At 39.6% G+C, this 24,352-nt stretch overlaps 1 protein-coding gene across 3 annotated transcripts in view; it reads left to right on the top strand.

Moving 5' to 3' along the window:
- The window catches only part of INPP4B (inositol polyphosphate-4-phosphatase type II B), a 345,506-nt gene that overhangs the window by 299,823 nt on the left and 21,331 nt on the right, over positions 1 to 24,352 (top strand). For all 3 annotated transcript variants that reach the window (XM_013303957.3, XM_055797014.1, XM_055797015.1), the window contains 2 exons: positions 3,175 to 3,287; positions 10,170 to 10,324. In XM_013303957.3, coding sequence (XP_013159411.3) covers positions 3,175 to 3,287; positions 10,170 to 10,324 — 268 coding nt within the window. The remainder of the gene's footprint in view (positions 1 to 3,174; positions 3,288 to 10,169; positions 10,325 to 24,352) is intronic.

The following is a 24,352-nucleotide window of genomic DNA, read 5'->3' as shown; positions in this document are numbered from 1 at the left end:
TAATTCTCTCCATTCTTACTTTGAAAATGTATTAAGGGATGGCAAAACACTGAGAAATCTGCAGATGCAAATGCAAGCAATGAGCCACATCATAATGTCACTGATATGAATAACACTGTTCCATTAGAATAGGCCCATATTCCAATTTTATAGAAGTTCAGTATCATAAACATTACTATTCTGTTACACTGATTGTTGAAAGCAAACACTGAAAAGACCATTTGTATCAATCTAATGCTGTTAAAGTAGCCTTAATGCCTAAACTATGTTCCCAAATGCTGCAGAGTTTACAGCCTGATTTTAAATAGCTCAGATTTAGGTCTGTGCTCCTTCCCTTTGGGTAGAGGAGGGGTGAATCTTTTGAATCTGAATGTCTATCATCCTACAGGACATATGTGTAACTCCTCATGGTTGACTACTGCTGGTTAAAATACCATGCAAAGCTGCTGTTCTCTTGCAGAGCACCTTGTCTTGATTAGTTTTGCAAATTATCCATTACGTATATGTACTTGTAGTTATATCTGATGTGTCATTGTATATGTGTACATGTTGGTCTTTTATACCAGGATGATTTTCATTTGTTAATAATTTTGACAGAAATGAAAACTCTGTTCCTAAACGGTGTGCAGTATCTCCATCCATCCATCCACCCACTACAAGAAGTTAGTATTTAATTTAGGGGAATCCTGCCAAGAAAGCATCCTGAAAAGCTAACCTCATCTGGGGTTAGGTCTCAGGTAGATCTGCTACCTCATAAATGGATCTGATTGTATAAAAGCAAGATTTGCATGCAGATAGTACTGGCTGCTTTTCATTAACAGAAACTAACTTTGTACTGCCTTCCTGCAAAAGGGCTATTAGTGGGCCATGTGATCTTCCTGGACTTCTTCCAGATTGTGCAGGCTTTTGAGAGCTATGTTTGTCTAATTCATCAGGTCTTTTCTGGTTATTATTACCTTCCTGCCTTTTGTCTACCTCTAAGATCTGAGTCTGTTCTGTGTCCAAATTTTTACAGAACACGAATCACCTTCTGGTTCCATTCCCCTTCCCAGTATCTCCCTGCCATTATATGGAATCACTCTTCTGGCTTGGAGGAATATGCCTTTTAAAGCAGCTCCCTGGAAAGAAGTTAAGCTTTTCAATTTGCCCAGCTGGGGGAGAACTTCAGTTCCTCCCCTGTTCCCCCACCTCTTGTGCTCAAGTTCCTAGGAAGATAAACCTCCATCCAAGCTGGCAGCAGCCCTGGTGTTGTAGCCAGGTGAGAGCGATTCAGTATTGATGGCTCTGTGATGGTTTTGCCACACCTTTGCAGACAGTTTCCTAAACGACCAGAGCTGTGCCACAAAATTAATGCAGGACCCGGTTCACAAAGATGCTGGTTACACATAGTGCTCGTAAAGCCAGGCAGGATTGGAGGACTCACAGCCCTGTTAGCCAGGCTGGTGCATCAATCCTCTTTAGGCAGCCTCACTTGCTTGCTGCTTCCTTCATGTATTCCATTTCAAAGAATTCAATTTTCCACTCCTATAAAGGTGTTGCCACTTTTGCTGTCAGTTTTTTCTCTTATCTCTGTAATTCTGATTGCCAATAATATACTAGCTTTCTCTTTTATTCCCAATTATTAAAAGCCTTCAGCTGCATGTAACTGCCTACACCAAATGCTGACTTTCTATCTTCTTTTAGATCAATATGCCCTCTGTCACTCACCTGTTTCTTAATCTCTTTAATTCTCTAATAGGAAACTCTGAAAACAATAAATAACAATGTGCTCCCACAGCAATACAGTGTTTCCCTAGTGATACATTCTCATAATCTGGAAGCATCTTTTTAGAGTACAAAGAAACAGATATGGGATAAGTATAATAGTCTAGTAGGCTGTGATATATTTTTATATGCTCTGCATTATCTAATTGTATGATCAGGACTTGTAATACACAGATAAACCAATCCTCATTAAGATCATTACAAAACTAGTTCAAATGTGCTTTTTCTGCATTTTTTTTCTTTTTGGTAGCATAGTATGAGTAAGGCAACATAGACATTTTTAAAGTAGTTATTTTTCAGTATATTTAAATTACTTCTATGAATCATGCATAAGGGAAACTACACAATTCATTAGAGATAAAAGGTAAAAGCCTGATAATAAGAGGGATCATTCCAGCTGTGATCAGGTTAGGAGAATGGATATAAACCTGTGTTAATAGTTGCCTCATTTCTCCTCTTTGAACTGAATTTTAGGTTTTGGATTTGAGGCTGGGGTTGGAAATTTTTTTCCTGTTGAATGAAATATCCTACTTTTTCTTGTTGACAAAAGGTATTATTAATTTGGTTTAGTTTTGTTTCAACTGGTTCTGAGCCTTTCTTTGGTGATAACTGTGATTCAATTTCTTTCTATTTCACTACCATAAGAAGAAATAATTTCAAAAAACAGATTTTGGTTCTCTCTACTGATTTTTTTAAACTAATGAAGATAAAGGTAACGTTAGAACAAAACCTTCATATATACACACACGCAAAACAGGCATAAATTAAATTGGCTCCTTTTGAATTGTCATCTATGATTAATAAAACTTCAGCTCATCTGCCATACTCAGGGAAAGCAGGTAAAATTCTGGATTTAAAGTAAACTTGGAATTATTTTTTATTTCAATATAAAAGTCCCATTTAATTTCAGACTGAGAAATATCCTTTGTTAGTTTTGGGGGAGATACTTAGTGCTATTTAACCCTCCTGTTATGTTATATTAGGAAATAATTGAGATGTTCTGTCTTGAAGACAGAAGTAAAACATTTTGACTCAAAACTAAAAAAAATCATCCTATCAAAGCAGGTTTTAATACACTCAGTTGTTTTTCTACTCAGTGCCACCGAATGTCTATAATAGTTGCTGAACAGAACTACAGCAGAGATTTGAATGTTTTCACCATCCATTTACAAGTTAGAAGTTGAAGACACTGTAATTTTCCATGGTGAAGGTCTTAGGGAGGAAAACCCAATACTTAGAAAGAAATAAGGTTTGCTTATTCCCTAAATATTAAGCTGGTGGTTTCCATCCTGTGTTCCCAAATAAGGCAATAAATAATAGACCTATTCTCTGCTATGGACATTCTTTAGTCAGCACAGCCGTATCATTGGCCTTATCATAACAAGCCACCTTATCATCCTTTTTTTCCAGGTCTACCACATTTTCAAGAACAAAATGATTTAAAGGGATTGCTAGAAAATCTCCATCAAAATATCCAGGCCAAAAAGAGAAAGAATGTAGAAATCATGTGGCTGGCTGCAACGGTAAGCTCTCTTATTTCAAATACGTTCACATGATAAACTAATTTTCACATGCCTGCTGATACTGTAAGTGCAATGAATTTTAAAGATATGATTGGAAAACTCAATTATTAAAGTGCAGAGATATGCTGAAATGGCTCTCTAACATTTCCATTCTGATTGTCTGTCATCCCACTCGTGACTATATCTCTTCTTCCTACACTTAAACCAGATACTTTCTTTTTTCCACTTTCTTTACTGGTAGAACTGCCTAGAATTCAAGTCCAGAGATGGTCTTGGTCACTTTGTTGTCCCCTATATGCTCCAAGCTCTTTTCTGCAGACCTCCTAGCCAGGCCATCCGTGGCCTGTGCTTTTGCATGGGGTTGTTTTGTCCCAGAAACAGGATTTTTCATTTATCTGAGTGAGTTGTGTAACAGGGTAAAAGAGGTTTGCTTTTTGTTTGGGGCATGCTTTTTTCTTGAACTAATTAAGTCTGGTTTTAGGCAGAGGAATCCCTTCACCCTCAGTATGGGCAGAATCAATTCCTTAGGTGATCACACATAGATGTAAATGTATCACCTCATATGAGAGAGACAATAGAGTATTCAGCTACAGTATCTAACATTTTTGTTTGTTTGTTTAAAATCATATCTATTCTTTGATAATATAGAATTTCGTTATTCAAAATATCTTCCTTTTATTTTAGTTTCCATAAACCTTGAGGTATGATGCAGGACATGATTACTTGCTCTGGCTTTTAATACTGCTGCACTCAACTTTTTATTTTCTGTAATTAAGGTACTTAGGTTTTATAAATAAGTGTTTAATTATATCAGTACAACTTCTAGTCAGTCATGTTTTATGGGGTTTCTTTAGCTAGTGTCACCATGACAGCCACTCCAAGGGCACTGATAAGCAACATGAAATAAGCTAGATATACAAAGGACAGACATTCAGACAGAAGGAGAACACAAATAAAAACGTTTATTGAATAATGAATCATACTTATGTCTTGGTTTAACCCCGGCTGGCAACTCAGCCACATGCCCCCTGGTTGGATGGGGGACAGGATCAGAAAGAGAGAAGTGAGAAAACTCAAGGTTTGAGCTAAAGACGGTTTAATAGGTAAAGCAAAAGCCACGCACACAAGCAAAGCAAAACAAGGAATTCATTCACCACTGCCCATGGGCAGGCAGGTGCTCAGCCATCTCCAGAAAAGCAGGGCTCTGTCACGCATAACAGTGACTTGGGATTACAAATGCCATCACTCCGAATGTTATCCCCTTCATTCTTCCCCCAGCTTCGTAAGCTGAGCATGACATCCCATGGTATGGGATATCCCTTTGGCTACTTTGGGTCAGTTGTCCTGGCTGTGTCACTTCCCAATTTCTTGTGCCTGTCCACCCTTCTCACTGGCAGGGCCTGAGAAACTGAACTATTTTCTGACTAGTACTTACATATGACTAGTATATACTGACTAGTATAAATATTACTTAGCACCAACTAAAAAATCAGTGTATTAACATTATTCTCACACCAAATCGAAGACATCACTGCACCAGCTACTAAGAAGAAAATGAAATCTATCCCAGCTGAAGCCAGGACAACTAACTTTGCTTTATTCATATAATTGCATTTTGTTTCCCAATTCTGTAGGGTTTGCACTTACATGTTAAAAAAATAAACAAACAAACAAACAACAACACCACCACCCCCAAGCTTTACATGTTTATAAAGAGCTTAAGCTTTTCAGGAATGTGAAATTCAACCAAGTAGTCCTTCTAGATTACAAAAGTACCCTTGGTGTCTGCTCATGTATATAAGCAGAGACTGGAGTCTTTGGTATCCACTGAAATTGAAGCAAGACCTTGTGTTTTGAGGAACTTTCAAATGCATATACCCTTCAATGCAAATAAATATTTGATAAGAAAATATTAATAAAATTTTCCACCACTTTTCCTTAACAGCAGGAACAAGACAATATTAACTAAGTCTTTGTATTAATAATACTGCTGTAATTTTTTATATTGCTAAATAGCATTTTTCCTTGTGGTTGATAAGTATTATCACATGCTATTGCACTATAAATCTGTTGTGAATAAAAATATAAGCTTTTCTTGCAGTACCAGTTCTGCAATTACCATGAACGTTGTTTTTAAAGAAGTAAAAGATAAATCAGTACAGAATAATGTAAAATGAGCTACAAAGACTATGACAGAACTTACTTAATCTTTGGATATAGAAAGTTGTCTTCTACCATCTACTCTGGATTACCTGAAAATTATTTCATGAGTAAAAAGCATTCTTTGGACATACAAACTGTTTCAGATTTTTTCCTTCACTGTATTCTATTTCTCTTTATGCTACTCTACTTTAACCTTCTGAAATTAGTATTTCTGGACCCATTGATCTATATACTGTAATACAGTGCTATTTATTGGAAGGGATGTGAGGGTATCACCTTGTTATTGCAGTAGATGTATGAGATTCTACATGGATGTGCATATGTGTCTGCACCTGCATGTAATCCCTGTTGTAATGAGACTGTGAGACTACATCTGCATTTTGAAAGTCATCTTTTGCATAACTGGTATCACAAGCATTTCTTATTCTAAATATAATGGGACAAAGATTTAAATGTTATATATTTTTATTTGCTAAGCTTCACCCTTCATCTTCTGTCTTATATCAAGAGAAATAAGGAGTATTGATTTATCCTTGGTTTAGTCCTCATGGTTTTACGTGCTTTTATCATCCTTGCTTTAAACTTAATCACAATCCTAATCATTTGAATTTGTGATCATAAGGGAGACTTTCTAAGGCTCTGATAAATATTAAGTCTATTCCTCCTCCTCCGATATCTTTAATATACTGTGGGAAGAAGTAAGCAAAATTGAGGATAAAATTCAGGCTGGACACTAATCGTAAGCTGTGTATTCTGGTAACACTACGTATTTGGTATTGCCCCTTATTAGATTTCTAGAGCACCAGATCATTGTTTGCCCATTTTAATTATTTACTTTGTTTAACTGCTGCTGCTTAGTGAACTGAGTTATTCAGAGGATGTATTTGGGCCAGCGTACCAGGTTAACCTACATTTTTCCTTATATCAGAGTCTAAGGTTTTTTAATCTGTTTATTTAAGTTAACAGATTGTTTTCTATTTAATCCACTTTAAAATGATTGAGACATCTGTACTGAATTTCAATGCAAAGTAAGCTTGTGGTTATGGTCATTTGCTTGTTGTGCCTAGGATGCTGCCGTCACTAGCCAGCGCTTTACATGTATGCTGTCAGCCCAGATCTGGAATTTCTCCCTTCCCTGCATCAGAGGCCATCACTCATCCGGAATTGTCTGGTTTTTCCTTATGACTCACTCCTCATGGAGCCCAGCAGAGGCCGGTGCCAGGCCCTGCCCTGGGGGGGCACAGCCCCACGCACCAGCAGGGGCTGGGGGCTGCCTGCGGGGAGGCAGCTCTGCGGGGAAGGGCCGGGCAGTGCCGGGGCACAGCAGCTGCCCCTGGGCCGGCAGCCAGCCCCGGTGGCCCAGGAGGCCGGTGGCGCCCTGGGGGGCGTGAGGAGGAGCGTGGCCAGCAGGCGCAGGGAGGGGATCCTGCCCCTCGGCTCTGCCCTGGGGAGGCCGCCCCGGGAGTGCTGTGCCCAGCGCTGGGCTCCCCAGTTCCAGAGACAGGGAGCTGCTGGGGAGGGCCCGGCGGGGGCTGCGCAGGGGGTGAGGGGCCTGGGCACCTCCCGGGGGAGGGCAGGCTGGGACACCCGCGGCTGCTCAGCCTGGGGAAGGGAGGGCTGAGAGGGCTCTGATCGATGGCTGCAGACATCTCCAGGGCCAGCGGCAGGAGGACGGGGCCAGGCTCTTTCAGCGGTGCCCAGCGACAGGGCGAGGGGCAACGGGCACACGCCGAGGCACAGGCAGCTCCCTCTGAACGTGAGGAAGAACTTCTTCACCGTGAGGGTGGCAGAGCACTGGGGCAGGCTGCCCAGAGGGGCCGGGGGGTCTCCTTCTCTGGAGACACTCAGAACCCGCCTGGACGTGATCCCGTGCAGCCCGCTCTGGGTGACCCTGCTTTGGCAGGGGTTGGGCTGGGAGGTCTCCAGAGGTGCCACCCAACCCCGATTGTTCTCTGATTCTGTGATTCACTTCAGATAGTCACAGTGACTCATGGACTTCAAAAGAGACTTCTTCAGCCAAGCAGTTAACTTCTTTCACAGTGTTATTTTAAAAAAATTGTCTTGTAGTACTTTATTTAAATCCCAATGCAACTTTCCAAATTTTTAAACAGATTTAAATTTTAAGATTTGGAATTATAGGAGGGAAGAAACACTTACAGGTTCTCCCTTACTAGCCTGTACTTCTTTGGGTTCAAGTTAGGTTCAATTAATTCCCTGGATTCATCTTTTGACATCACTCTTACCACAATATTGCAGAGACCTTAAAGACTGTAAGTATTTTTGGGGGGCATTAATTTTAATAAAATTTCCAAGAATGCAATTAACAGATAAAGAAGTACTTATCTGCTGAAGTGAGATTATGAAGATCATGTTCCAGTTTCATCCTGCAAGATCCCAAGTAAACGTAGCCACGCTGGGAAGTTCCTGCTGTAATTTATTGCCTTGCCCTACCTACTCTTGTTTTCTTTTTTGATACTTTTATACCTATGAATGTCCAGGGACAGGAGCAAGCCAAGCATAGTACTACCTTTTCTTGGGACAAATTATATCAGGGGAAAGGTAGACTCATACTTGGGCACACCAGATCTCCTTCAATTTTTTCTTTTTCTAGTATAATGTTGGTTTAACTCAAAGTATAAACTAATGAGCTGGTACAACCACAGTATGATTCTAAAGGTGAGAAATTATCCTTAAAAATATATCATGTTTCCCTTAGAGTTTTGTCAAAATGTACAGTGAAGGTAGATAGTCCATGGCATTCATTGGTGTTAAGCTTTAATTTTTCTGGGTCAGGCATTGAACAGTTTACCTGTTGAAAATACAGACTATATTTACATTCAGATGTGTCTGAATCCATACCCTTGTGAGAAGTTAGTCGAGAAGCCAGTCCTCTGCGTTCACAACTGTGATTTAAGGCTTGTCGAAGTTTTTCTTCATTTTGTCAACATTTGCTAGGCGTTTAGACAGTTAAGCTTTAATTGAATAGGGTGGTTGTCATAGAAAGTGAGAAAAAAATGAAGCAACTTTTCCTTTTATAGTCTATGCTAACACGAATACTTTTTATTTCAAATTCAGGAAATTGGACGTAATGGTTTGGTAAGCTCTAGTACGATTATACGTTTTAGTGACTTGCTTAAAATGTTTAGGACTAAGAATAATAGATATTTTATTTTTTTTTTAGTTGGGTCCACCGTCAATTTTTTGCCTCACTTGAAGGGGGGGTGTTGGGGTGGGCAGGAGAGAGACTTGATTGTGACTCTGCAGTACAAGGTTGTGTTCAGCTCTCAAAATCAATAAAGGCTCCTCTTTCCTCAGCGGGCAGATTATTTGTAGGCTTGTCCTGCTAATGAAAGCCCTGAAGATCTGCTTTTAAAATGTGTAACTTGGACAAATAGGAAGTGGGCTATAGATCAGTAGCTATAACCTTTTGGTGCTATTTTTTGTAGACTTTTAATGCTGCAAATTTATAAACAAAAGAAAAATTTACAGTCCTTTTCAGCACAACATTTTCACCCTTTGTGGCACTGTGTCAGGCCAGCACAGGCATAATTCTTAGAATATAAAAATTCCCAAGGCAGCACTAATAACTGATGTGTCTGTGTAATATCTTTATCAATGATCTGGATGGGGGAATCCAGTGTACCCTCAGTAAGTTTGTAGATGACACCAGGCTAGGGCGGAGCGTTGATCTGCTGGAGGGCAGGAAGGCTCTGCAGAGGGGTCTGGGCAGGCTGATCCATCAGCCAAGGCCAATTGCATGAGGTTCAACAAGGCTGAGTGCCAGGTCCTGCACTTGGGTCACAGCAACCCCAGGCAACGCTGCAGGCTGGGGGAAGGAGTGGCTGGAAAGCTGCCTGGAGGAAAAGGACCTGGGGGTGCTGGTCAACAGCCAGCTGAACATGAGCCAGCACAGTGCCCAGGCCAAGCAGCATCCCGGCTTGTGTCAGCAACAGCGTGGCCAGCGGGACCAGGGCAGTGACCGTCCCCCTGCACGGGGCACTGGTGAGGCCGCCCCTGGAATCCTGTGTTCAGGTTTGGGCCCCTCGCTGCAGGAGGGACACGGAGGGGCTGGAGCGTGTCCAGAGACGGGCAGCGGGGCTGGGGAAGGGGCTGGGGCACAAGTGTTGTGAGGGGCGGCTGAGGGAGCCGGGGTATTTAGCCTGGAGAAAAGGAGCCTGGGGGGGCTTATCGCTCTCTGCGACTGCCTGACAGGAGGCTGTAGGCGGGTGGGGGGTGTCAGTCTCCTGAGTAACAAGCAACAGAACGAGAAGAAACAGTCTAAAGTTGTGCCAGGGAAGGTTTAGACTGGGTATTGGGAAAAATTTCTTCACTGAGAGGGTGGTCAAGCATTGGCCCAAGTTGCCCAGGGAGGTGATGGTATCACCTTCCCTGTAGGTCTTTAAAAAACAGGTAGGTGCGGTGCTTAGGGACATGGTTTAGTGGTGGACTTGGAAGTCCTGGGTTAATGGTTGGACTTGATCTCAAAGGTCTTTTCCAGCCTAAATGATTCTATGATTCCATGACGCATATCAGTTGTATTATTCAGATTGGAGTTACTACCTTTCATGAGCTTTTTTGTTAGTTTTCTGGAGGAAAATACTGTGGCTCTGTGTATTCACTGTCCATAATTGCAAAACTGTGGGAGTTTCACAGTCTGCCTAGTGTGTAGAGAACACAAGGTGTGAAAAGGCAATCCTTTGATGTCTGCCTTTGTTTCAGATTTGCCGTAAGCTGAATGGAGTCCGTTTCACCTGTTGCAAAAGTGCCAAAGACCGGACATCCATGTCAGTGACGCTGGAGCAGTGCTCCATCTTGAGGGATGAACATCAGCTTCACAAAGACTTCTTTATTCGGGCACTGGATTGTATGAGAAGGTATGTGGAGATTTTTGCACATCCCTTGCATTTTGATCTAAGCCAGAAACAATGGTAGAGAACGGTCTAAAGTCGGTTGCAAATGTTTGATAAGCCCCAGTCGTGATTTAGCAGAGAATTGACCAGCAGCATGCCAGCTGGTAAGTCACTTTTGCATGCAAGGTCTTTAAAACTGTGTGTTTTGTCACCAATGAACAGTTTCTGAGATAGATATGTGAAACATTGTGTCACTTCACTGACTATAGAATTTGTCCAAGGTAAAAAAAAAAAACCACAGTTATTTTAACAATTTCTTTTTAAACCTAACAATTAGGCTTTCATAAGGCTTAAAATTTTAAAAACATTCTATAACAGTATAAAAAAAAAGTTATTTTCTGTTTTAAGAATATTTTTCAAATGTTTACACACTCATTAAGTCATTCTATAAAATTTAGACAAATATTATGAAAGCAGAGGAAGCATTTTTTACAGATGGCAATTCTTATTAGCTCATGTTATTAAAAATAAAAGAAACAGGCAAGTAGGTTTGGACTAATGGTGGTTGCCACTAATATCTGATAAAACTCTTTACTGTTCTTAAAGGTTTTATTAAATGTTTTATTCTAAATTAAAGCTATGTAGAAATTGAGGCTGATGTTATCAGGAATGTGTAATTAAAAGTTGTAGATTTCTAATTACTTGAATCTTTGATTAATAAAAACTCATTGAGCAAACAAGTTTTCAGAAAATCAGTCCAGATGCTATATTCTCTAAAGAAACTTTCATCATTGGCTTTAATGAATACTGCATTTTATTTTCTATAAGAATTAAAAAAATGTATCCACAACATTCAAATAATATATAACAAAGGGCACTGCAAAACTAATAGAAAATATTCTGGTCAGCCTACAAAGGAGTAACTGAATCATATCTTGCACTTAGGTGATACACAAATTGTGTGTTGGATTTACAAAGTTCATACTAAGCAAACAATCATGTTTAAAGTCTGTAATTGATAATTCTTGACCTGACCATTTAGTATTGTCAGATTAGGTGTTTAATCTCTAGATTAATACTGTAGGTTTACACGTGCAGGGTCCTTTTGTTTTTTGGCAAAGGTAGATATTCTAAAGGAAAAAGGTAATGTTTATGAAGAGTAATTGAGCAGAGGACTGAGACGTCTTAGATGTAGAGTTGGTTTGCAAGGTGCTAGTGTGGTGTGATGTATTAAACTGATGTATATCATTATGTATGTATCATTAGCTTGCATAAATCTCTTAGTCTCTGCAGTATTTCAGTGAGTGAATGACTTGTGTGCAGTCTTTCATAACTACATGTTTTATCGTTAATGAAAAATTTGAGTTTTCTGTGTTAAATTTCATTTGTGTTGGCATCTTCAGATATGTTTTTTTTTTTCTTTTATGTCTCCAATAAATAGAAACATGTATAACTTACAGAACGTTACCAGATTAGGGCAAACTAATTATATCAAATCATTATTATGTTAGAGTAGCATTGAGTAGTAGATGTAAAATTTTCACATTTATAAACCTGATTTTAAAAAAATAAATAAAAAACCTGATATTTATTCAAACTAATTTGGTAGTTAAAAGTGTAGTAAGTTTTTGTGAACTAAAATGTAAGCAACTTTGAGTGGTTTTTATATCACATAACTGATCTGAAAGCTGAGAAGATTAACAAATCACTTATATTTGCAGGTAACAATAAATTGGAGTCACAAAAGAATGGTCCAAAGCCCAGAAAATCTAGATAAAACTTAAAAAAGAAATGAGCAGACGGGTATATGAGGTTGAAGCACTATCAGAAAAATGTTAATTCTGTGTTTCTGCTGTAGTTTTAAACAGAGAAAAGCTTTATCCTGCTAATATCCTGTAAATGAATTTCAAACAACCTTGAACTGAAGTAGATGCGATGTTGGATGGACGGTAATAGTTTTGACTTGGGTGGTAGGACTGGAATGTAAAGCAAGGGCCTTGCAAGTAGCGGCAGTAGCATGCAAAAGAACCTGCACCATCAGGATAATAAATAAATAGATCTTTCACCTGCGCTAGTTTCTATCTGTATAACACTGTTCACACAACTGGAGGTTAAAAAAAGCAATGAGCAGCCAACTTCCCCCCCCCCCCCCCTCATGAGCTTGTGAGTGAAAGCCCAAATGTTCAAGAACAGAATAAAAATGTCAGCTGGAGACACATAGTTCTTAACTCTATGGTACTCCCCTTAGGAGTTGGTCATACAGCTTTAAGAGCTGGTTTTGGGTGCTTTTTTGGTTCTCTTTAGTGCTACAGACATTCAGCGGGGACTATTTCTCCCTCCCCACTGCCAGCCTGCTGCTGGAGGTGCCTATGGAGCAGTGCTGGAAGTGGTGCGAGCTTTCCTCCCTTTCGACCACTGACTAGGGAGTGTGGCAAGGACCTGCAGCTGGGCTGTCTTGTAGGCAGATGGAGAACAGTGAATTGCGGAGAAAGGCAATTTGAAAGAGCAAAGTGGGAGGGAAAAACAGCCAGGCAAAAGAGAGGGGGGAAAAAAGCCCTAATTTCCACAGGAAGATATATAATGGTATTTCAACTAAATCTCGTGTATTTTACTTGAGGGAAGTTTGGTACCTACATTTTTGAGGCTTGTGTGAAGGAGGTCAACAGACTTGGTTGGTAGTCATTGTAATGCTTGCCCTTTTATTCTTTCTTTTTATTTGATTACTATTGCAGATTGTTATTTGAAAGATTATGCTGTGCATTTCTAAGCTTTTCAGTAACTACTTGTAGAAGCTTTTAAAATGATTTTCACGTCTAAAAGAACCTATTCTGTTTTAAGAGCAGAGAAAAACTGTTTGCCATTTAATTTGTAACTTTAGCAGTTTTCTCACGATGAATCTCTAGATCACTTAGTTAAACTCTGTCAATCAAATCCCTTTATGCTGATTGCCAAAAATCGCTTTTAAGCCTTTCAAAAGAATGAGTAGACAAGAAAAATTCAATTTTAACATCCAGAATCCTAACAGACTGGATTGATCTTTGAAAGGCTTCTTTCAAGAGTTAACAGTAGGAGATAGAGAGTACTGTGAAACAAAGTGAGTTGTAAAAGTAAATGGCAATTCAAAAGCAGCCTTTATTGGAAATGTCTTAATCTTGAGATATAAAAATTATAAAGGTGCCTGTGTAGCTGTAAAGCTTTTTCTTTTCCTGCCAGTGCTGACACAGCTTTGCTGGCTGTTGCAAAAGGGAAGGGTGTGCTTACGGGTTCATGCTTTCTTGCCAGCAGAAGTTTGGAGATGCTGGACTTCTGTGTGCTGCTGCTTTTCAGCTTCTTGATGTCCCTAGAATTTTGAGCAAACTGAGGCAATTTCAGATGTTTCAGTGTGTTTGCTTCAATGTCCGTTGCATAACACTGTTTTGGAAAATACTGCCAGTAGCTGTTATTCATTGACTTAGTTTGTAAGTGAAATCAGTGTCTTGCAGTGATAAACTGTATGGTATATATCACTTCTTAAACAACAACGACAAAGAAGCTGTACAAAAATCCTTCCATTACATGTCCCTTTAGCTTATGAAAAATGCAGTGACATGATGATAGGAGTTCAAGCTTTATCACTTACAATATGTAATATATGGTTTTGTCGTCTGGGTGTAACTCTAGCCATTATGATGCTGCAATTGATGTGTATGTGAAGTGGCTGTTCAGGAAATAATTCTACATCTTATAGTTTCCTTGGTGTATATATATGTGACTTCCATTGATCTTAGTGACATGCATAGTGCAGAATGAGGAAAATCAATATATTATCCCCTCTGTATCGAGTGCTTGCAATTCACATCATATTAAAATCATATTTATTATGATGCTGCCAGTTTCAAATCATCACTTTTGCAATCATCAATATTCTTTCCTTATTTTTCCCTTCACTGATATGTGAATATTTCCTATCATTCAATGTTAACTATATTCCAAGAGACAGCGGAGAGACAAAGCTGATTTACCCAAGTTCGTTGCAGTATCTGTCACACAATTCTACTTTTATTCTTTTGAGCTGGCCACTGCTTAAGGGAGTTGGACCCTGGGTAGGCAACACAGTGTGAAGTAGTTCCGTAAAACTTTTCTTTTTTTTTTCTGATTTTTTTCTCTTTATTTTCTGAATCTATTTAATTTTAATGTTTCAATGACTGGGCCCCTTTTGGGGGCCTTGGGTAGTGAGTAACCTCAGAATCTTCTGGGTTTTGAGCATGGTTGCAATAAAGCCTCAAAAGTAAAAACAAGTAAATGAAATGACAAATTCGTGGTTTATAGTGAAGCCTCCGGGCTTTTAGCCTTATCATCATCCTTAGCAGGGCACAATACCTGTCAGATATTTCAGACATTGAATACAAAATTTGACTCAATGTAGGACACGCTATTTTTACTTGAAACAGCAGTCAAGGATATTTCAGATTATTTTACATAAATTGCCTGTCAAAAATATGATTGAAGCACAAACACAAAGAACGAATGGTCTGGGCAACAACGTATGGACTTTTGATGGCCCAATTATGACACAAGTAGCTCCTTTTTAAAGAGCTGTTTGAGGGCATCTTTCTTAAAGATCATCTCAAAGATCTGTGTGTTGAGAAGGAGGGATAGCTATAACAGCTCTCTGTTCAGGGACTTTCAGATGTTCTGGGCGGAATCCACAGATTCGGGCCGAGATGGACCTTGGCCGTGGAAGGGCCTATGCCAAACACCACAGTGTTGTGGTTGCTACATGGACTGGGAAGCAGGAGTAAAGGGACTGGATGAGAGACTGGGATCCACATGCAGATCTTCCTCTGCTTATCTCCCAGGTTTCACCCTGCCCCTGCGAGCTTGTGGCAATAGATGCAGTGCATGAGGGGTCACACGGAAGAGGAGGCACATGTTGTCTTCTAACCTTTGCTTTTTCCAACCCATCTGACCTTCTCCGTCATTTTTTTTTTTTTCTGAGTGTGTTAGTGCAGTGTAAAGAGAAGGGAGAGCCTGGCTTCCAACATAGATTTTCCCATCATTCTGTGGTTCTTTAGAAACTTAGCATTTATGTTTTGAGGTACAGGCTTTAGATGGAAAGATTTACGTCACCTAATATATTGAAAGACGCCTGGCATTAAACAACAGGAAAGTCCAATTTTGGTGCCTTGAACTACCATCAATTTTGTTCTCTAAAACTAAATTACTACTTTTTAAAACAGCAAGAGTGCACAGAGGGAAGGAAAAAGTGGAGAGAGGTGTCACAAGGTGTAATAAGAATCAATGCTGTTGGCACCTTGTTGGAGTCTTTTAGAGTAAAAGTCTATTTCTAAGCATCCTTCTGGGAAGAGCAGAATTTCAGACAACAATTGAGGACAAAATATCAAACAGTAGCTTGAAAAGGCTGTGTTAAATCTAAGGTTTTCTAATGTAAGTACTCAATTTCACAGAATTAATCTTTTTAATGTGTCTTTAAAGCAGTTCTCTGTTTTTAAGGCTTTAAAAAAATTTTTACGAAGCCAAGAAAAAACCCACAGGAAACCCAAACACACTTCATTTGCACCATATCAGGCTTAGGAAGGTCACTGGTGAGATTCAGGCTTCTACATGGACAAATTAAGTAACATTGGCGGTTGTTTAGTAATATAGTCTCACACATTTTGCCTGTTTCACTGGGATCAGATGTTCAAGTCCATGTTTTGCAGGAGCATGTTTCCTAGCTGACTACAGAAGTTTAATTTCTGCTGTGCCTCATTTCTCCAACTTCCCAAATACTGATTTCGGGCTTCTTTCTGGTCAACGTCCCAGTCAGAGTCCTGAGAACTCTTTCGAGAGCTTTCTTGTCCCCTCTTTTTCACCAGAGCATTGCTTGAATATTTCCCTCTGATTGCTCCTTCCTCCTCTTCGATGTGTGTGGCTGCCTTTTGTCTGTCTTCTGCTCAGAGCTTGGGCACTGGCCTCAGTAACAATATAGAGAGAACAGCAGAGACAGTCCCCATGCCTCGTTGCTTTTGCTTCATATTGCAGCGGTCACCATCTGCCACGGAGAAGAACACCAAGGAAAAGTCTTGTCTAACCCCTTGACCTGGCAGACGTTCAGCATAGATTGAATCCTCAAAGAGTGTACCTGCTGAATTTTAACAAGTCTTTCTTACGAAGAGGTGATTTGAGATTATTGAAGGAGCAGGCTTTTACAATAGTTACATCTCTCATACCTTTATTACCTTGGTGTAAAAGATCAAATCCTGCTCTTCAGCATGGAGGTACTAGTAATCCTCTCAAAAAAAACACCCAAAACAACAACTGTATTTTTTTTCTTCTTTAAATGACATTGTAAGTTTGAATTTTATCCATTCAAAATGAACTAACAATTGAAAGTAGAGTTGTAATGGAAAGCATTGTGTAACCTTCATTATAGTTGCCCTTCTGCTGGAACCTATAACCATATTCCTGGACTAATCACTGGGGAGGAAGGGAGTGTTCAAGGGAAAACAGTAAAAACCTTTGCCACTCTTTGCAAGGAATATTTAAAGATGTGACCCAGGCTGTGTTACTGAAACACTGAGCTTTTCAGCAGGCAGTAAACCAGAATTTCTGAAGTAAGTACTTAGTTTTCCTGACAGTCCATGGGGGGGAAGGTAGTACCGTAAGCAATCTGTATTGTCTGCAAATTTTGACACCAGCATTAGGTGGGTGAGTCCTTGAAATGCACCTGCTTCTCCTCCAGTGGTGACACAGGCAAGGGGGCTGCTTCAGGAGAACTCAGAAGCTTACAGTAAATCTTAACTACCAAGTAGTAAAACATACTAATATATCAATTTCAGTGTATTACAGAAAATTATATGCTGCTTTTTCCATTGAAGAAGAAAATGGTTGGCCATGTGTGGGTTTTAGCTCTCTGACAACAAGAAAGAAACCTTGATTCCCTGTGATCATTTCGCTGAAGAGAGAGTCCTTGCCCTTTGACTTCAGGATGTCTGTGACACAGTTCTCCAAAGAAAAGCCAGATTTAATGGAATTCCAATCAAAAACTCACCCTGCTCTGAGTTCTTCTGCTCTGAACTGTACTTTTTGTTTCTCAGAGATATCGAAAGGGTAAATGATCCGTTAACTAGCCAATATTAGTATTTGCCATATCTTGACCCATATGAGAGTACAGGGAATTGAGCTACGCCTTTCTTCTCAGTGAATGTTTTAATTATTCCACATAGGCAGTGACAAAGGTGTGTAATTAATTACCAGGTGCACACTATGATCACTTAGTTTTCAAGACCAGCCAAACAAAAAAACCTTATCCAATAAATTTGCTTTCTGATTCAGTACCACAGTCTGTGTTTGGATCCTTAATAGTGCAGCAGTGAATTTAAACACTGCATCCTGATTAATTAAAAAGAAAAGAAAAAGTGGTTACACTATTTCCACTCCTAAAAAAACTCTTCTAATGTAATGTCCCTGGGGTGTTTTTTTGTCATACATAAATTAAAGGACCTTCCTGGACTTCGCCTGCCATGGTTAGGCCAATCTAGTATGCACGCAGTCAGATTATCTGAAAATATTGTTTAGTGTTCACTTTTGAGATTTTTCTAGTTGCCCATGGAAGACTTCATTAATTGCTTCATTCATGTGGTGCTTTAGTGCTTATGCTATTGCTTATTCAGAACTTCCATGAAAGACTGGGTCTTACGTGAAATCAGAAACCGGATGTGTTATACTCTCCAGGCTGAGTTGTACTAGGTTTCTTCCTATTATATTTTACCTCTATTAAGACTTTCTGGGAGAGTGTGTGGGAAAGTCCTGTATGCATATTTATTATCTGTTAAAACTCCACGTGCCACAGCTGAATTACCATGGCTTTCACCATGTACAGCTAAATCTCTCAGGAAAAGCAACACTGCCGAGTCTAAAATTTAGATAAGAAAGGAACAGGAAATGAGAATAAGCAGGTAGTAATAGCATACAATAGCTGGTTAAAATTATCATGGATCCAATCTCTACAAGAATTTATCTGCCCCTAAAACAGATGTAATTCTTCTCAGAATAATATAACATGGGCAGGGAGAGCTCATAACTTCCTTCCTGCAGTCGCAGCCATGAACAGACTGTGGGCAAGTTGGAAGGAACACAGAAAAGAGTAACAACTAGCTGCTATTCTGGAAGCGTTGTTTTGTAATAGAAGATTTCGCATTCCTTCAGGAGAAAGGTGGTGCAGTGTCAGGCTACAGCTTCAGCTGGATTCTGTAGAAAGCAGGTAACAGACACGTCTAGGTCTATTTTTACTCTCATTTTAGGCTCCTATAATTCCCTCATCCAACTTAGTTTCTTTTGTAGGAATACTCCCTGCTCAGAAAATCATCACCTCTTCTCATCCACCCTGTTCCAGTTTTCTTCTATAAGGTCCATGCCTTTCCCCACCCTCACTTCAGTCTACTGCTCTCTTTCCTCTTTTCAGTGAGGGTTTCCCTGTTTCTTTCTCTGCTGCAGTATGCCCTTGGTGTATGATATTTTGAATAACTCCTTTGACAGTAGCCTTGCTCAGCTCAGTTCAGGAGTGAGTTTTAGTAGTGGTTTCTGGCTGTTACTTTCTGTGGCAGCTCTGATTTGGTGAGTGACATTTCATAAATGTGTCCTCATCATTACAGCAGCCACTAGCGTAGCTAGCAGCAGCAAGCTGTTTCTCAGTGTTTCCTTGCAGTACAAGTCCTGGTTGCTGTGGAGTGACCAAAGGAGTTTCCATTTGGACTATGATGTACTTATTATGGATTTCCTACTTCCATTATGTTATCTGTAATTGGCTGGAACTACCCCCAGTAACAGAGCCAGCAGCATTATATTGCTATCCTGTTCTCTGGATCATTCAGAGATAAATTTGGGAGATAATTTTGGGAACCTGCGTTCTTAATAGCCTAAGCCTCTACTATAATCTGCACGATAGGAAGTATGTGTTTATAAGGACATTAATGCAAAGCAAAGGTTGGAGTCCTCCCAAAAGACGCAGCCAAATCACAGCTGACTCCTACTGTTACAACAGTTTCTGCAGCCCTGGGACTTAACGGTGCTGTAGTTGTGTTGTGACTCTAAACATACCTAATGCTAAAATCACTGGGCACAGCCAAACGCTGTGCATCTGCAGTGCTGGTTTTGTGGACTGTGCTGTGGACTGACTTCCCTGCCAAACCTTGCTTCTCTCCCCAGCCTGGATGTTGCCATGTGTGTATTGTCTTCCAGCAGTGGCAAAAGCACCTGGCTTTTCGCCTCTGTTGGAAATGTTCCTAATGCTCCAGGAAGGTGCCGGAGCAGAGTTTCTACCTGTGCAGGCTCCTAGGATCCCAGGCAAAGCTTAGCTGTGGTTAAAGTCCCATGGACCAGGGAGGTCAGAGGTTGGGAAGGGAATCACTGTTCCTTGTAACTTCTGTCATGAAATATTTTGGGTATATGACCCAGCCTCCTGGTTAGATTGCCTGTTTATGAAGCAGGAGATACTTCTGCCTGTGGTACTCAGAAACTTCATTTACCCTTCTGTAAAAGATTTCATAGTATTGTGGCATTAGGCGGGTCATTGTTCTTTTTTTGAATCAGATAATTTGTAGCCTTTCTTTTTTTATTTCTTAAAGGAGAAAATAGCACTGTTGGGGAATAATTTGATAACTCTTGAAATATTCTGAACATCTGTAATTTTAATATAAATACTGTTATTGACAGGACTAAAGCTTACCATACTGATATAGTTAGCTCAGTGAAGGAGTACGAGGTCATATTTGTGTCTCTTTTTAGATTGATTAGAAGTTTTCTGTATCCTTCCACAGCTTATAGACTTCCTGGGGGAATGATTGCCTGAGGCCCAACTGAAGGTTTCCACAGTTGGGCATTTGTAAGAAATCTCTTTCTCTTTCTACTCCACTCATTCATCGTATGGGCTTCCTGATACATAAGCAGCTTCAGTTTCGTGCTACAGCCTCCCCCTTTGATCGTGTCTCGCTGCAGCTTGACTGTGTATATCCTTCCACTGGTGAGAATATAACTTTCTTTGAGGTTTCTTATCCCTCATTACAATTTAGCTGAACTTGGTCAATGTGCCCCCAAAGGCTGTGAGGATGCACAGATGAATCTTCCTTCCCCTTACACCAGGCACTCAAATTGTAACCTTTGCTTCTATAGGAAGACAGACTAAAAAGGTGGCAGCTAATTATTTTCAGCAGTAGATCAATGAGCTGCACATTGCTTTGAAAAAATACATATTTTCTCCTCACAGACTTATTCCAGTCAACAGTCAGCATTGTCTGAACTTATTTAGATTACTAAAAAGAGAAAGGATTAAGGAGCAATGTGATCACTTAGTCGCCTTACTTTAGGATCATCTGATTAATAGTTTGTGTCTTAGGTGAACTGGCAATTCTGATGAAAATGTATCGTTCCTGTCAAAATAATGTTGTTTGTTATATGCATTTTGCAAAAATTACTCCTTGCTGCTCCAAATTTGTTGGGTTGTTTTTTTTTTTTATTTATTTAAATTCATTTATAACTCATTCATAACTGTTGGCAGTGGAGAAGCTACAGAATACAAAATAATTAGCAACAGAAATGTTTGCTGATCAACTTCTGGCAAATTGCCTTGTGGTGCTGCGATAAGCAGAAGATGGGAGCATCCACAGTAGGTTGTGGTGGAATGCTTTTTGTAATACATTTCAGATAGGAAATAATAATCAACACCTTTAGTCTGGTTTGTTTGGGGATTTTGTTTGTTTTGGAGTTTTAGCTCACTTAGTTTAACCAAGACTGGCGTGATCTCTGTTCAGAGTTTATTTCAGCTAATAAAATGGCTGTTACATGGAATGCCTCAGGAAGGCTAATAAAAATGGCTAAATTGGCACTCTGTCAAAGGCGTTATCGGCTGGTTTTGAAATGATCAAAGTAGCATCAGGCAAAGGCAAGTAATTACTGTAATATCTCATTCTCAAAGGTCCACAAATTGATTCTGGAAGTCCAGAAGAGTCCTCTTTGATAATACCGGTTGTAACTGGTTAGAATATTTATTCATGAGTTTTTTAAAAGGTGTCTGGCATGTTCAGTGTTTGCTGTTTCACCATTTGTTGTAATCAGTATGCACTTAGAAATACCTAGCAACATAAACTAGTAGCAGCATACCAGTAGGACAGAGCACATTCTAAGATCTCTTTTCTCTTATTTAAGATCTTTCTATAAAAAAGATGTAACAAGAGTTTGTTTCCTCAAGAAAATGAGAAGCTTTCTAATACCTTATTGCTTTTTATTTATATTGTATTCTTCACTTCCTGACCTGTGTAGCGACTGCTAATGTGGTAAGCTGCACATGTACTCTTTCATTTAATAATCACTACTTAAACATATTAGAATTAGGTCAAGAGCTGAGATTTGAGCAGATGTGCAAACACTTCTTAATGTCAAATGTTCTCGACTCAAAAAGCTTATAATTGAAAAGCAGAGGGTGATAAGGAAATGCACTTGTATGTTTTTCACTTTTCAATGGGAGAAAGATTGTATAGAGAAGTTAAGTCACTTAGTTGTACCCCCACAGTCCTCCTCTGGAAATTGAATTTGGATCTACTTTTTTCTTAAACAGAGACTCTTTTCATTGTCTGGCTTGTTTTAAATAACAGTTGTGCTGCTGTATTTGAATGTGCAATAGCAATGCTCATAAATAAGGTTTATTGCCTTACTGACATTCACTATTCTGCATGTTAATAATTCTCTTTTCCCTTTTTGCTACTTGGGTTCATGCTGACGTACCACAGGCAGCAGGGCTGGCTGCACAATTAAAGCCTCTTTCCCTCCTGGACACCGCTGAACTGGTGTGTGAAGTGCCAGAGTGTTGGTGGATAGTCCTCCCTCAACATCATACTGAATAAAGCTCTCTCCTGCTTTCTTCATCCGTTGCTGCCTGGGGCAGAAGGCTGCTCCCTGTGTCCTCTTTCACTGTAAAAATTTGCTGCTTACAATGGTATTATCAGCAGATTTGTAGACAATTGCTGGAGATAGAATTTGATGTTTCTGTTAACACAGATTAACATCATTTGCCATGTGAAGATGCTACTTTAATTCATTCTTAAAGTGAGCCAGTGCATGTCAGACCACTACTATGCTGTTTATTTTCCCTCTTGTGCAGTGGAACTGGCCCAAGAGGTGCTGCTAAGTAGAGGGGTATTCGGTTTACTTCCGTAGGATTGGTTTTGCCTGTTAATCTGCCTTCTGTAGGATACTGTCTTGTGTTCTCCCTGCAATTTACTTCCTTCTGCTCTTTCTGGAAGAGAAAATTATGTTGTTTCATGAAGCCCTTAAGGGCAGATATGGCCTTATGCTTCATGCTTGCTTTGCTCTACAGAAGTATTAGGGTATTTTCTGTGACCAAGGTGGTTGTCGGTCGTGTAATTTGTATAATTTTAATCCAGTAGATTAAAAGCCTTTAAAGTATTTTTCTGACTAAAGAAGATTGAAATCACCTTTTGATGGTGCCTTGTTGACAAGGCAACATTGCACACAGCAAAGTTTTGCCTCCTAAGTATGTTGGTCTGTGTGGTATAGCACATTGGTAATTATAGTCCAGTAAAATGTAGAAATGTAGGAACAGATGCATTTCATTTTGTCGCATGTTGCTGTTTTATTATGGACTTAATGAAATGAATGTTTAAAAATGGCTTACAAACCACACAAATATTTTTCCAAGAAACCGTTTTTAGAGTACTTCTTTATCACTGTGATTTCTGATGGTTTTGCATGCTTTGACTGGCATTTAAAATTTGAGACCTTCATGTTTTGTGTTGCCCTGTAGGTTTAGTATCTTCAGGTGAAGACACTTGTTTGTAGATGAAGAATTTACTGAGGTAGAAGTGGTGGGGAAATTTGGTCACTTCATATAATGTGATGGAGCTATTGCTGCTTTCAGGGAGGATAATGAAACTGGAGTGTACTAGCATTTTTCAAATCAGACACTTTTTCTGACTTTCAGGCAATGGGTATTCAGTGGTAAGAGGGTGCTGAGCAAATACATAGCATGGTAGTCTAGAAAGTTATTTGTAGCCTTAGCAGATTTTTTTAAAAAAATTATTTTGTGACAGAGGTATCTCAAATTCTGTTTTCAGTCCCAAAGGCAATCATTCTTCCAGCTGTCATGAAGAATTTTTCTCCATGCAGCACAACAGGGATAACAAAACTCATTTCAGTCTCCATTTAAGTTTAATTCCAAGTGAAAACTTGAAATGAGCTGGTAATGAACTTGAACTGCATGTTTAAACAAGTGCTCAAGATACAGTACAGGTATTTTCCAGACATGGTTCTGTTCTGAGAGTGTTTGTCTCTTGAGCGGATTAAAATCTGAAATTTTCTGCTTTGCAATTAATATAGTAAGAACATTTGGAATTCAGCTCTTAGGTTTGATTCAGACCTACCTAAATGCATACCCCCAAAAAGAAAAGATAATCATTGTGACTATCATGATGTGATAATTCTAGGAAATGATGAGTTACTAAGAGAAAGAGACTGATCCTTTGAAAAAGAGAATGTTAAAACCATTTGGAAAGCAAAACTCACAAACTTGTTTCACAATCTCAGCTGTGCAGCCTGGTAGTGTGGGTGCTGTGGTGATAACAGCCATCATCTCCCACAAATTCTTTGAATTTGGACATGTATGTCTTTTCTAAAACACTAATTTGTGCCCCATACAATACTCATTGATGAACAGCGTTTACCTAAAATAAAACTGGAATAGCTCTAGCAAAGCCAAAAAGAACTACACCAACAAACGTTGGCTAGAAATTTGCCATCAGAGGTCTCTGGTGAGCCCTGTCCCATCCCTTGCTCCAAGCAGCCACAGCAGCTGTATCGCAAGCACGGAAGGGAATGCAGATCTTTATGATGCTTTGATCGGTCCTTTCTAGCCAGTCAGTTCTCCAGTAACAGTCGACACAATTAGTGAAATTGAAAAGTGTCCCCTCCCCACGCATTTTACTCTTCTAGGCACAGGCAGGTAACAAACCTTCCCAAATGCGGCTTTCTGTAGCATGGACTTCACTGGTCTCTATGACA

Source organism: Falco peregrinus, chromosome 2 (assembly GCF_023634155.1).
Source record: "Falco peregrinus isolate bFalPer1 chromosome 2, bFalPer1.pri, whole genome shotgun sequence".
Lineage (NCBI taxonomy): Eukaryota > Metazoa > Chordata > Aves > Falconiformes > Falconidae > Falco > Falco peregrinus.
This window is presented reverse-complemented; position numbering and strand designations above follow the sequence as displayed.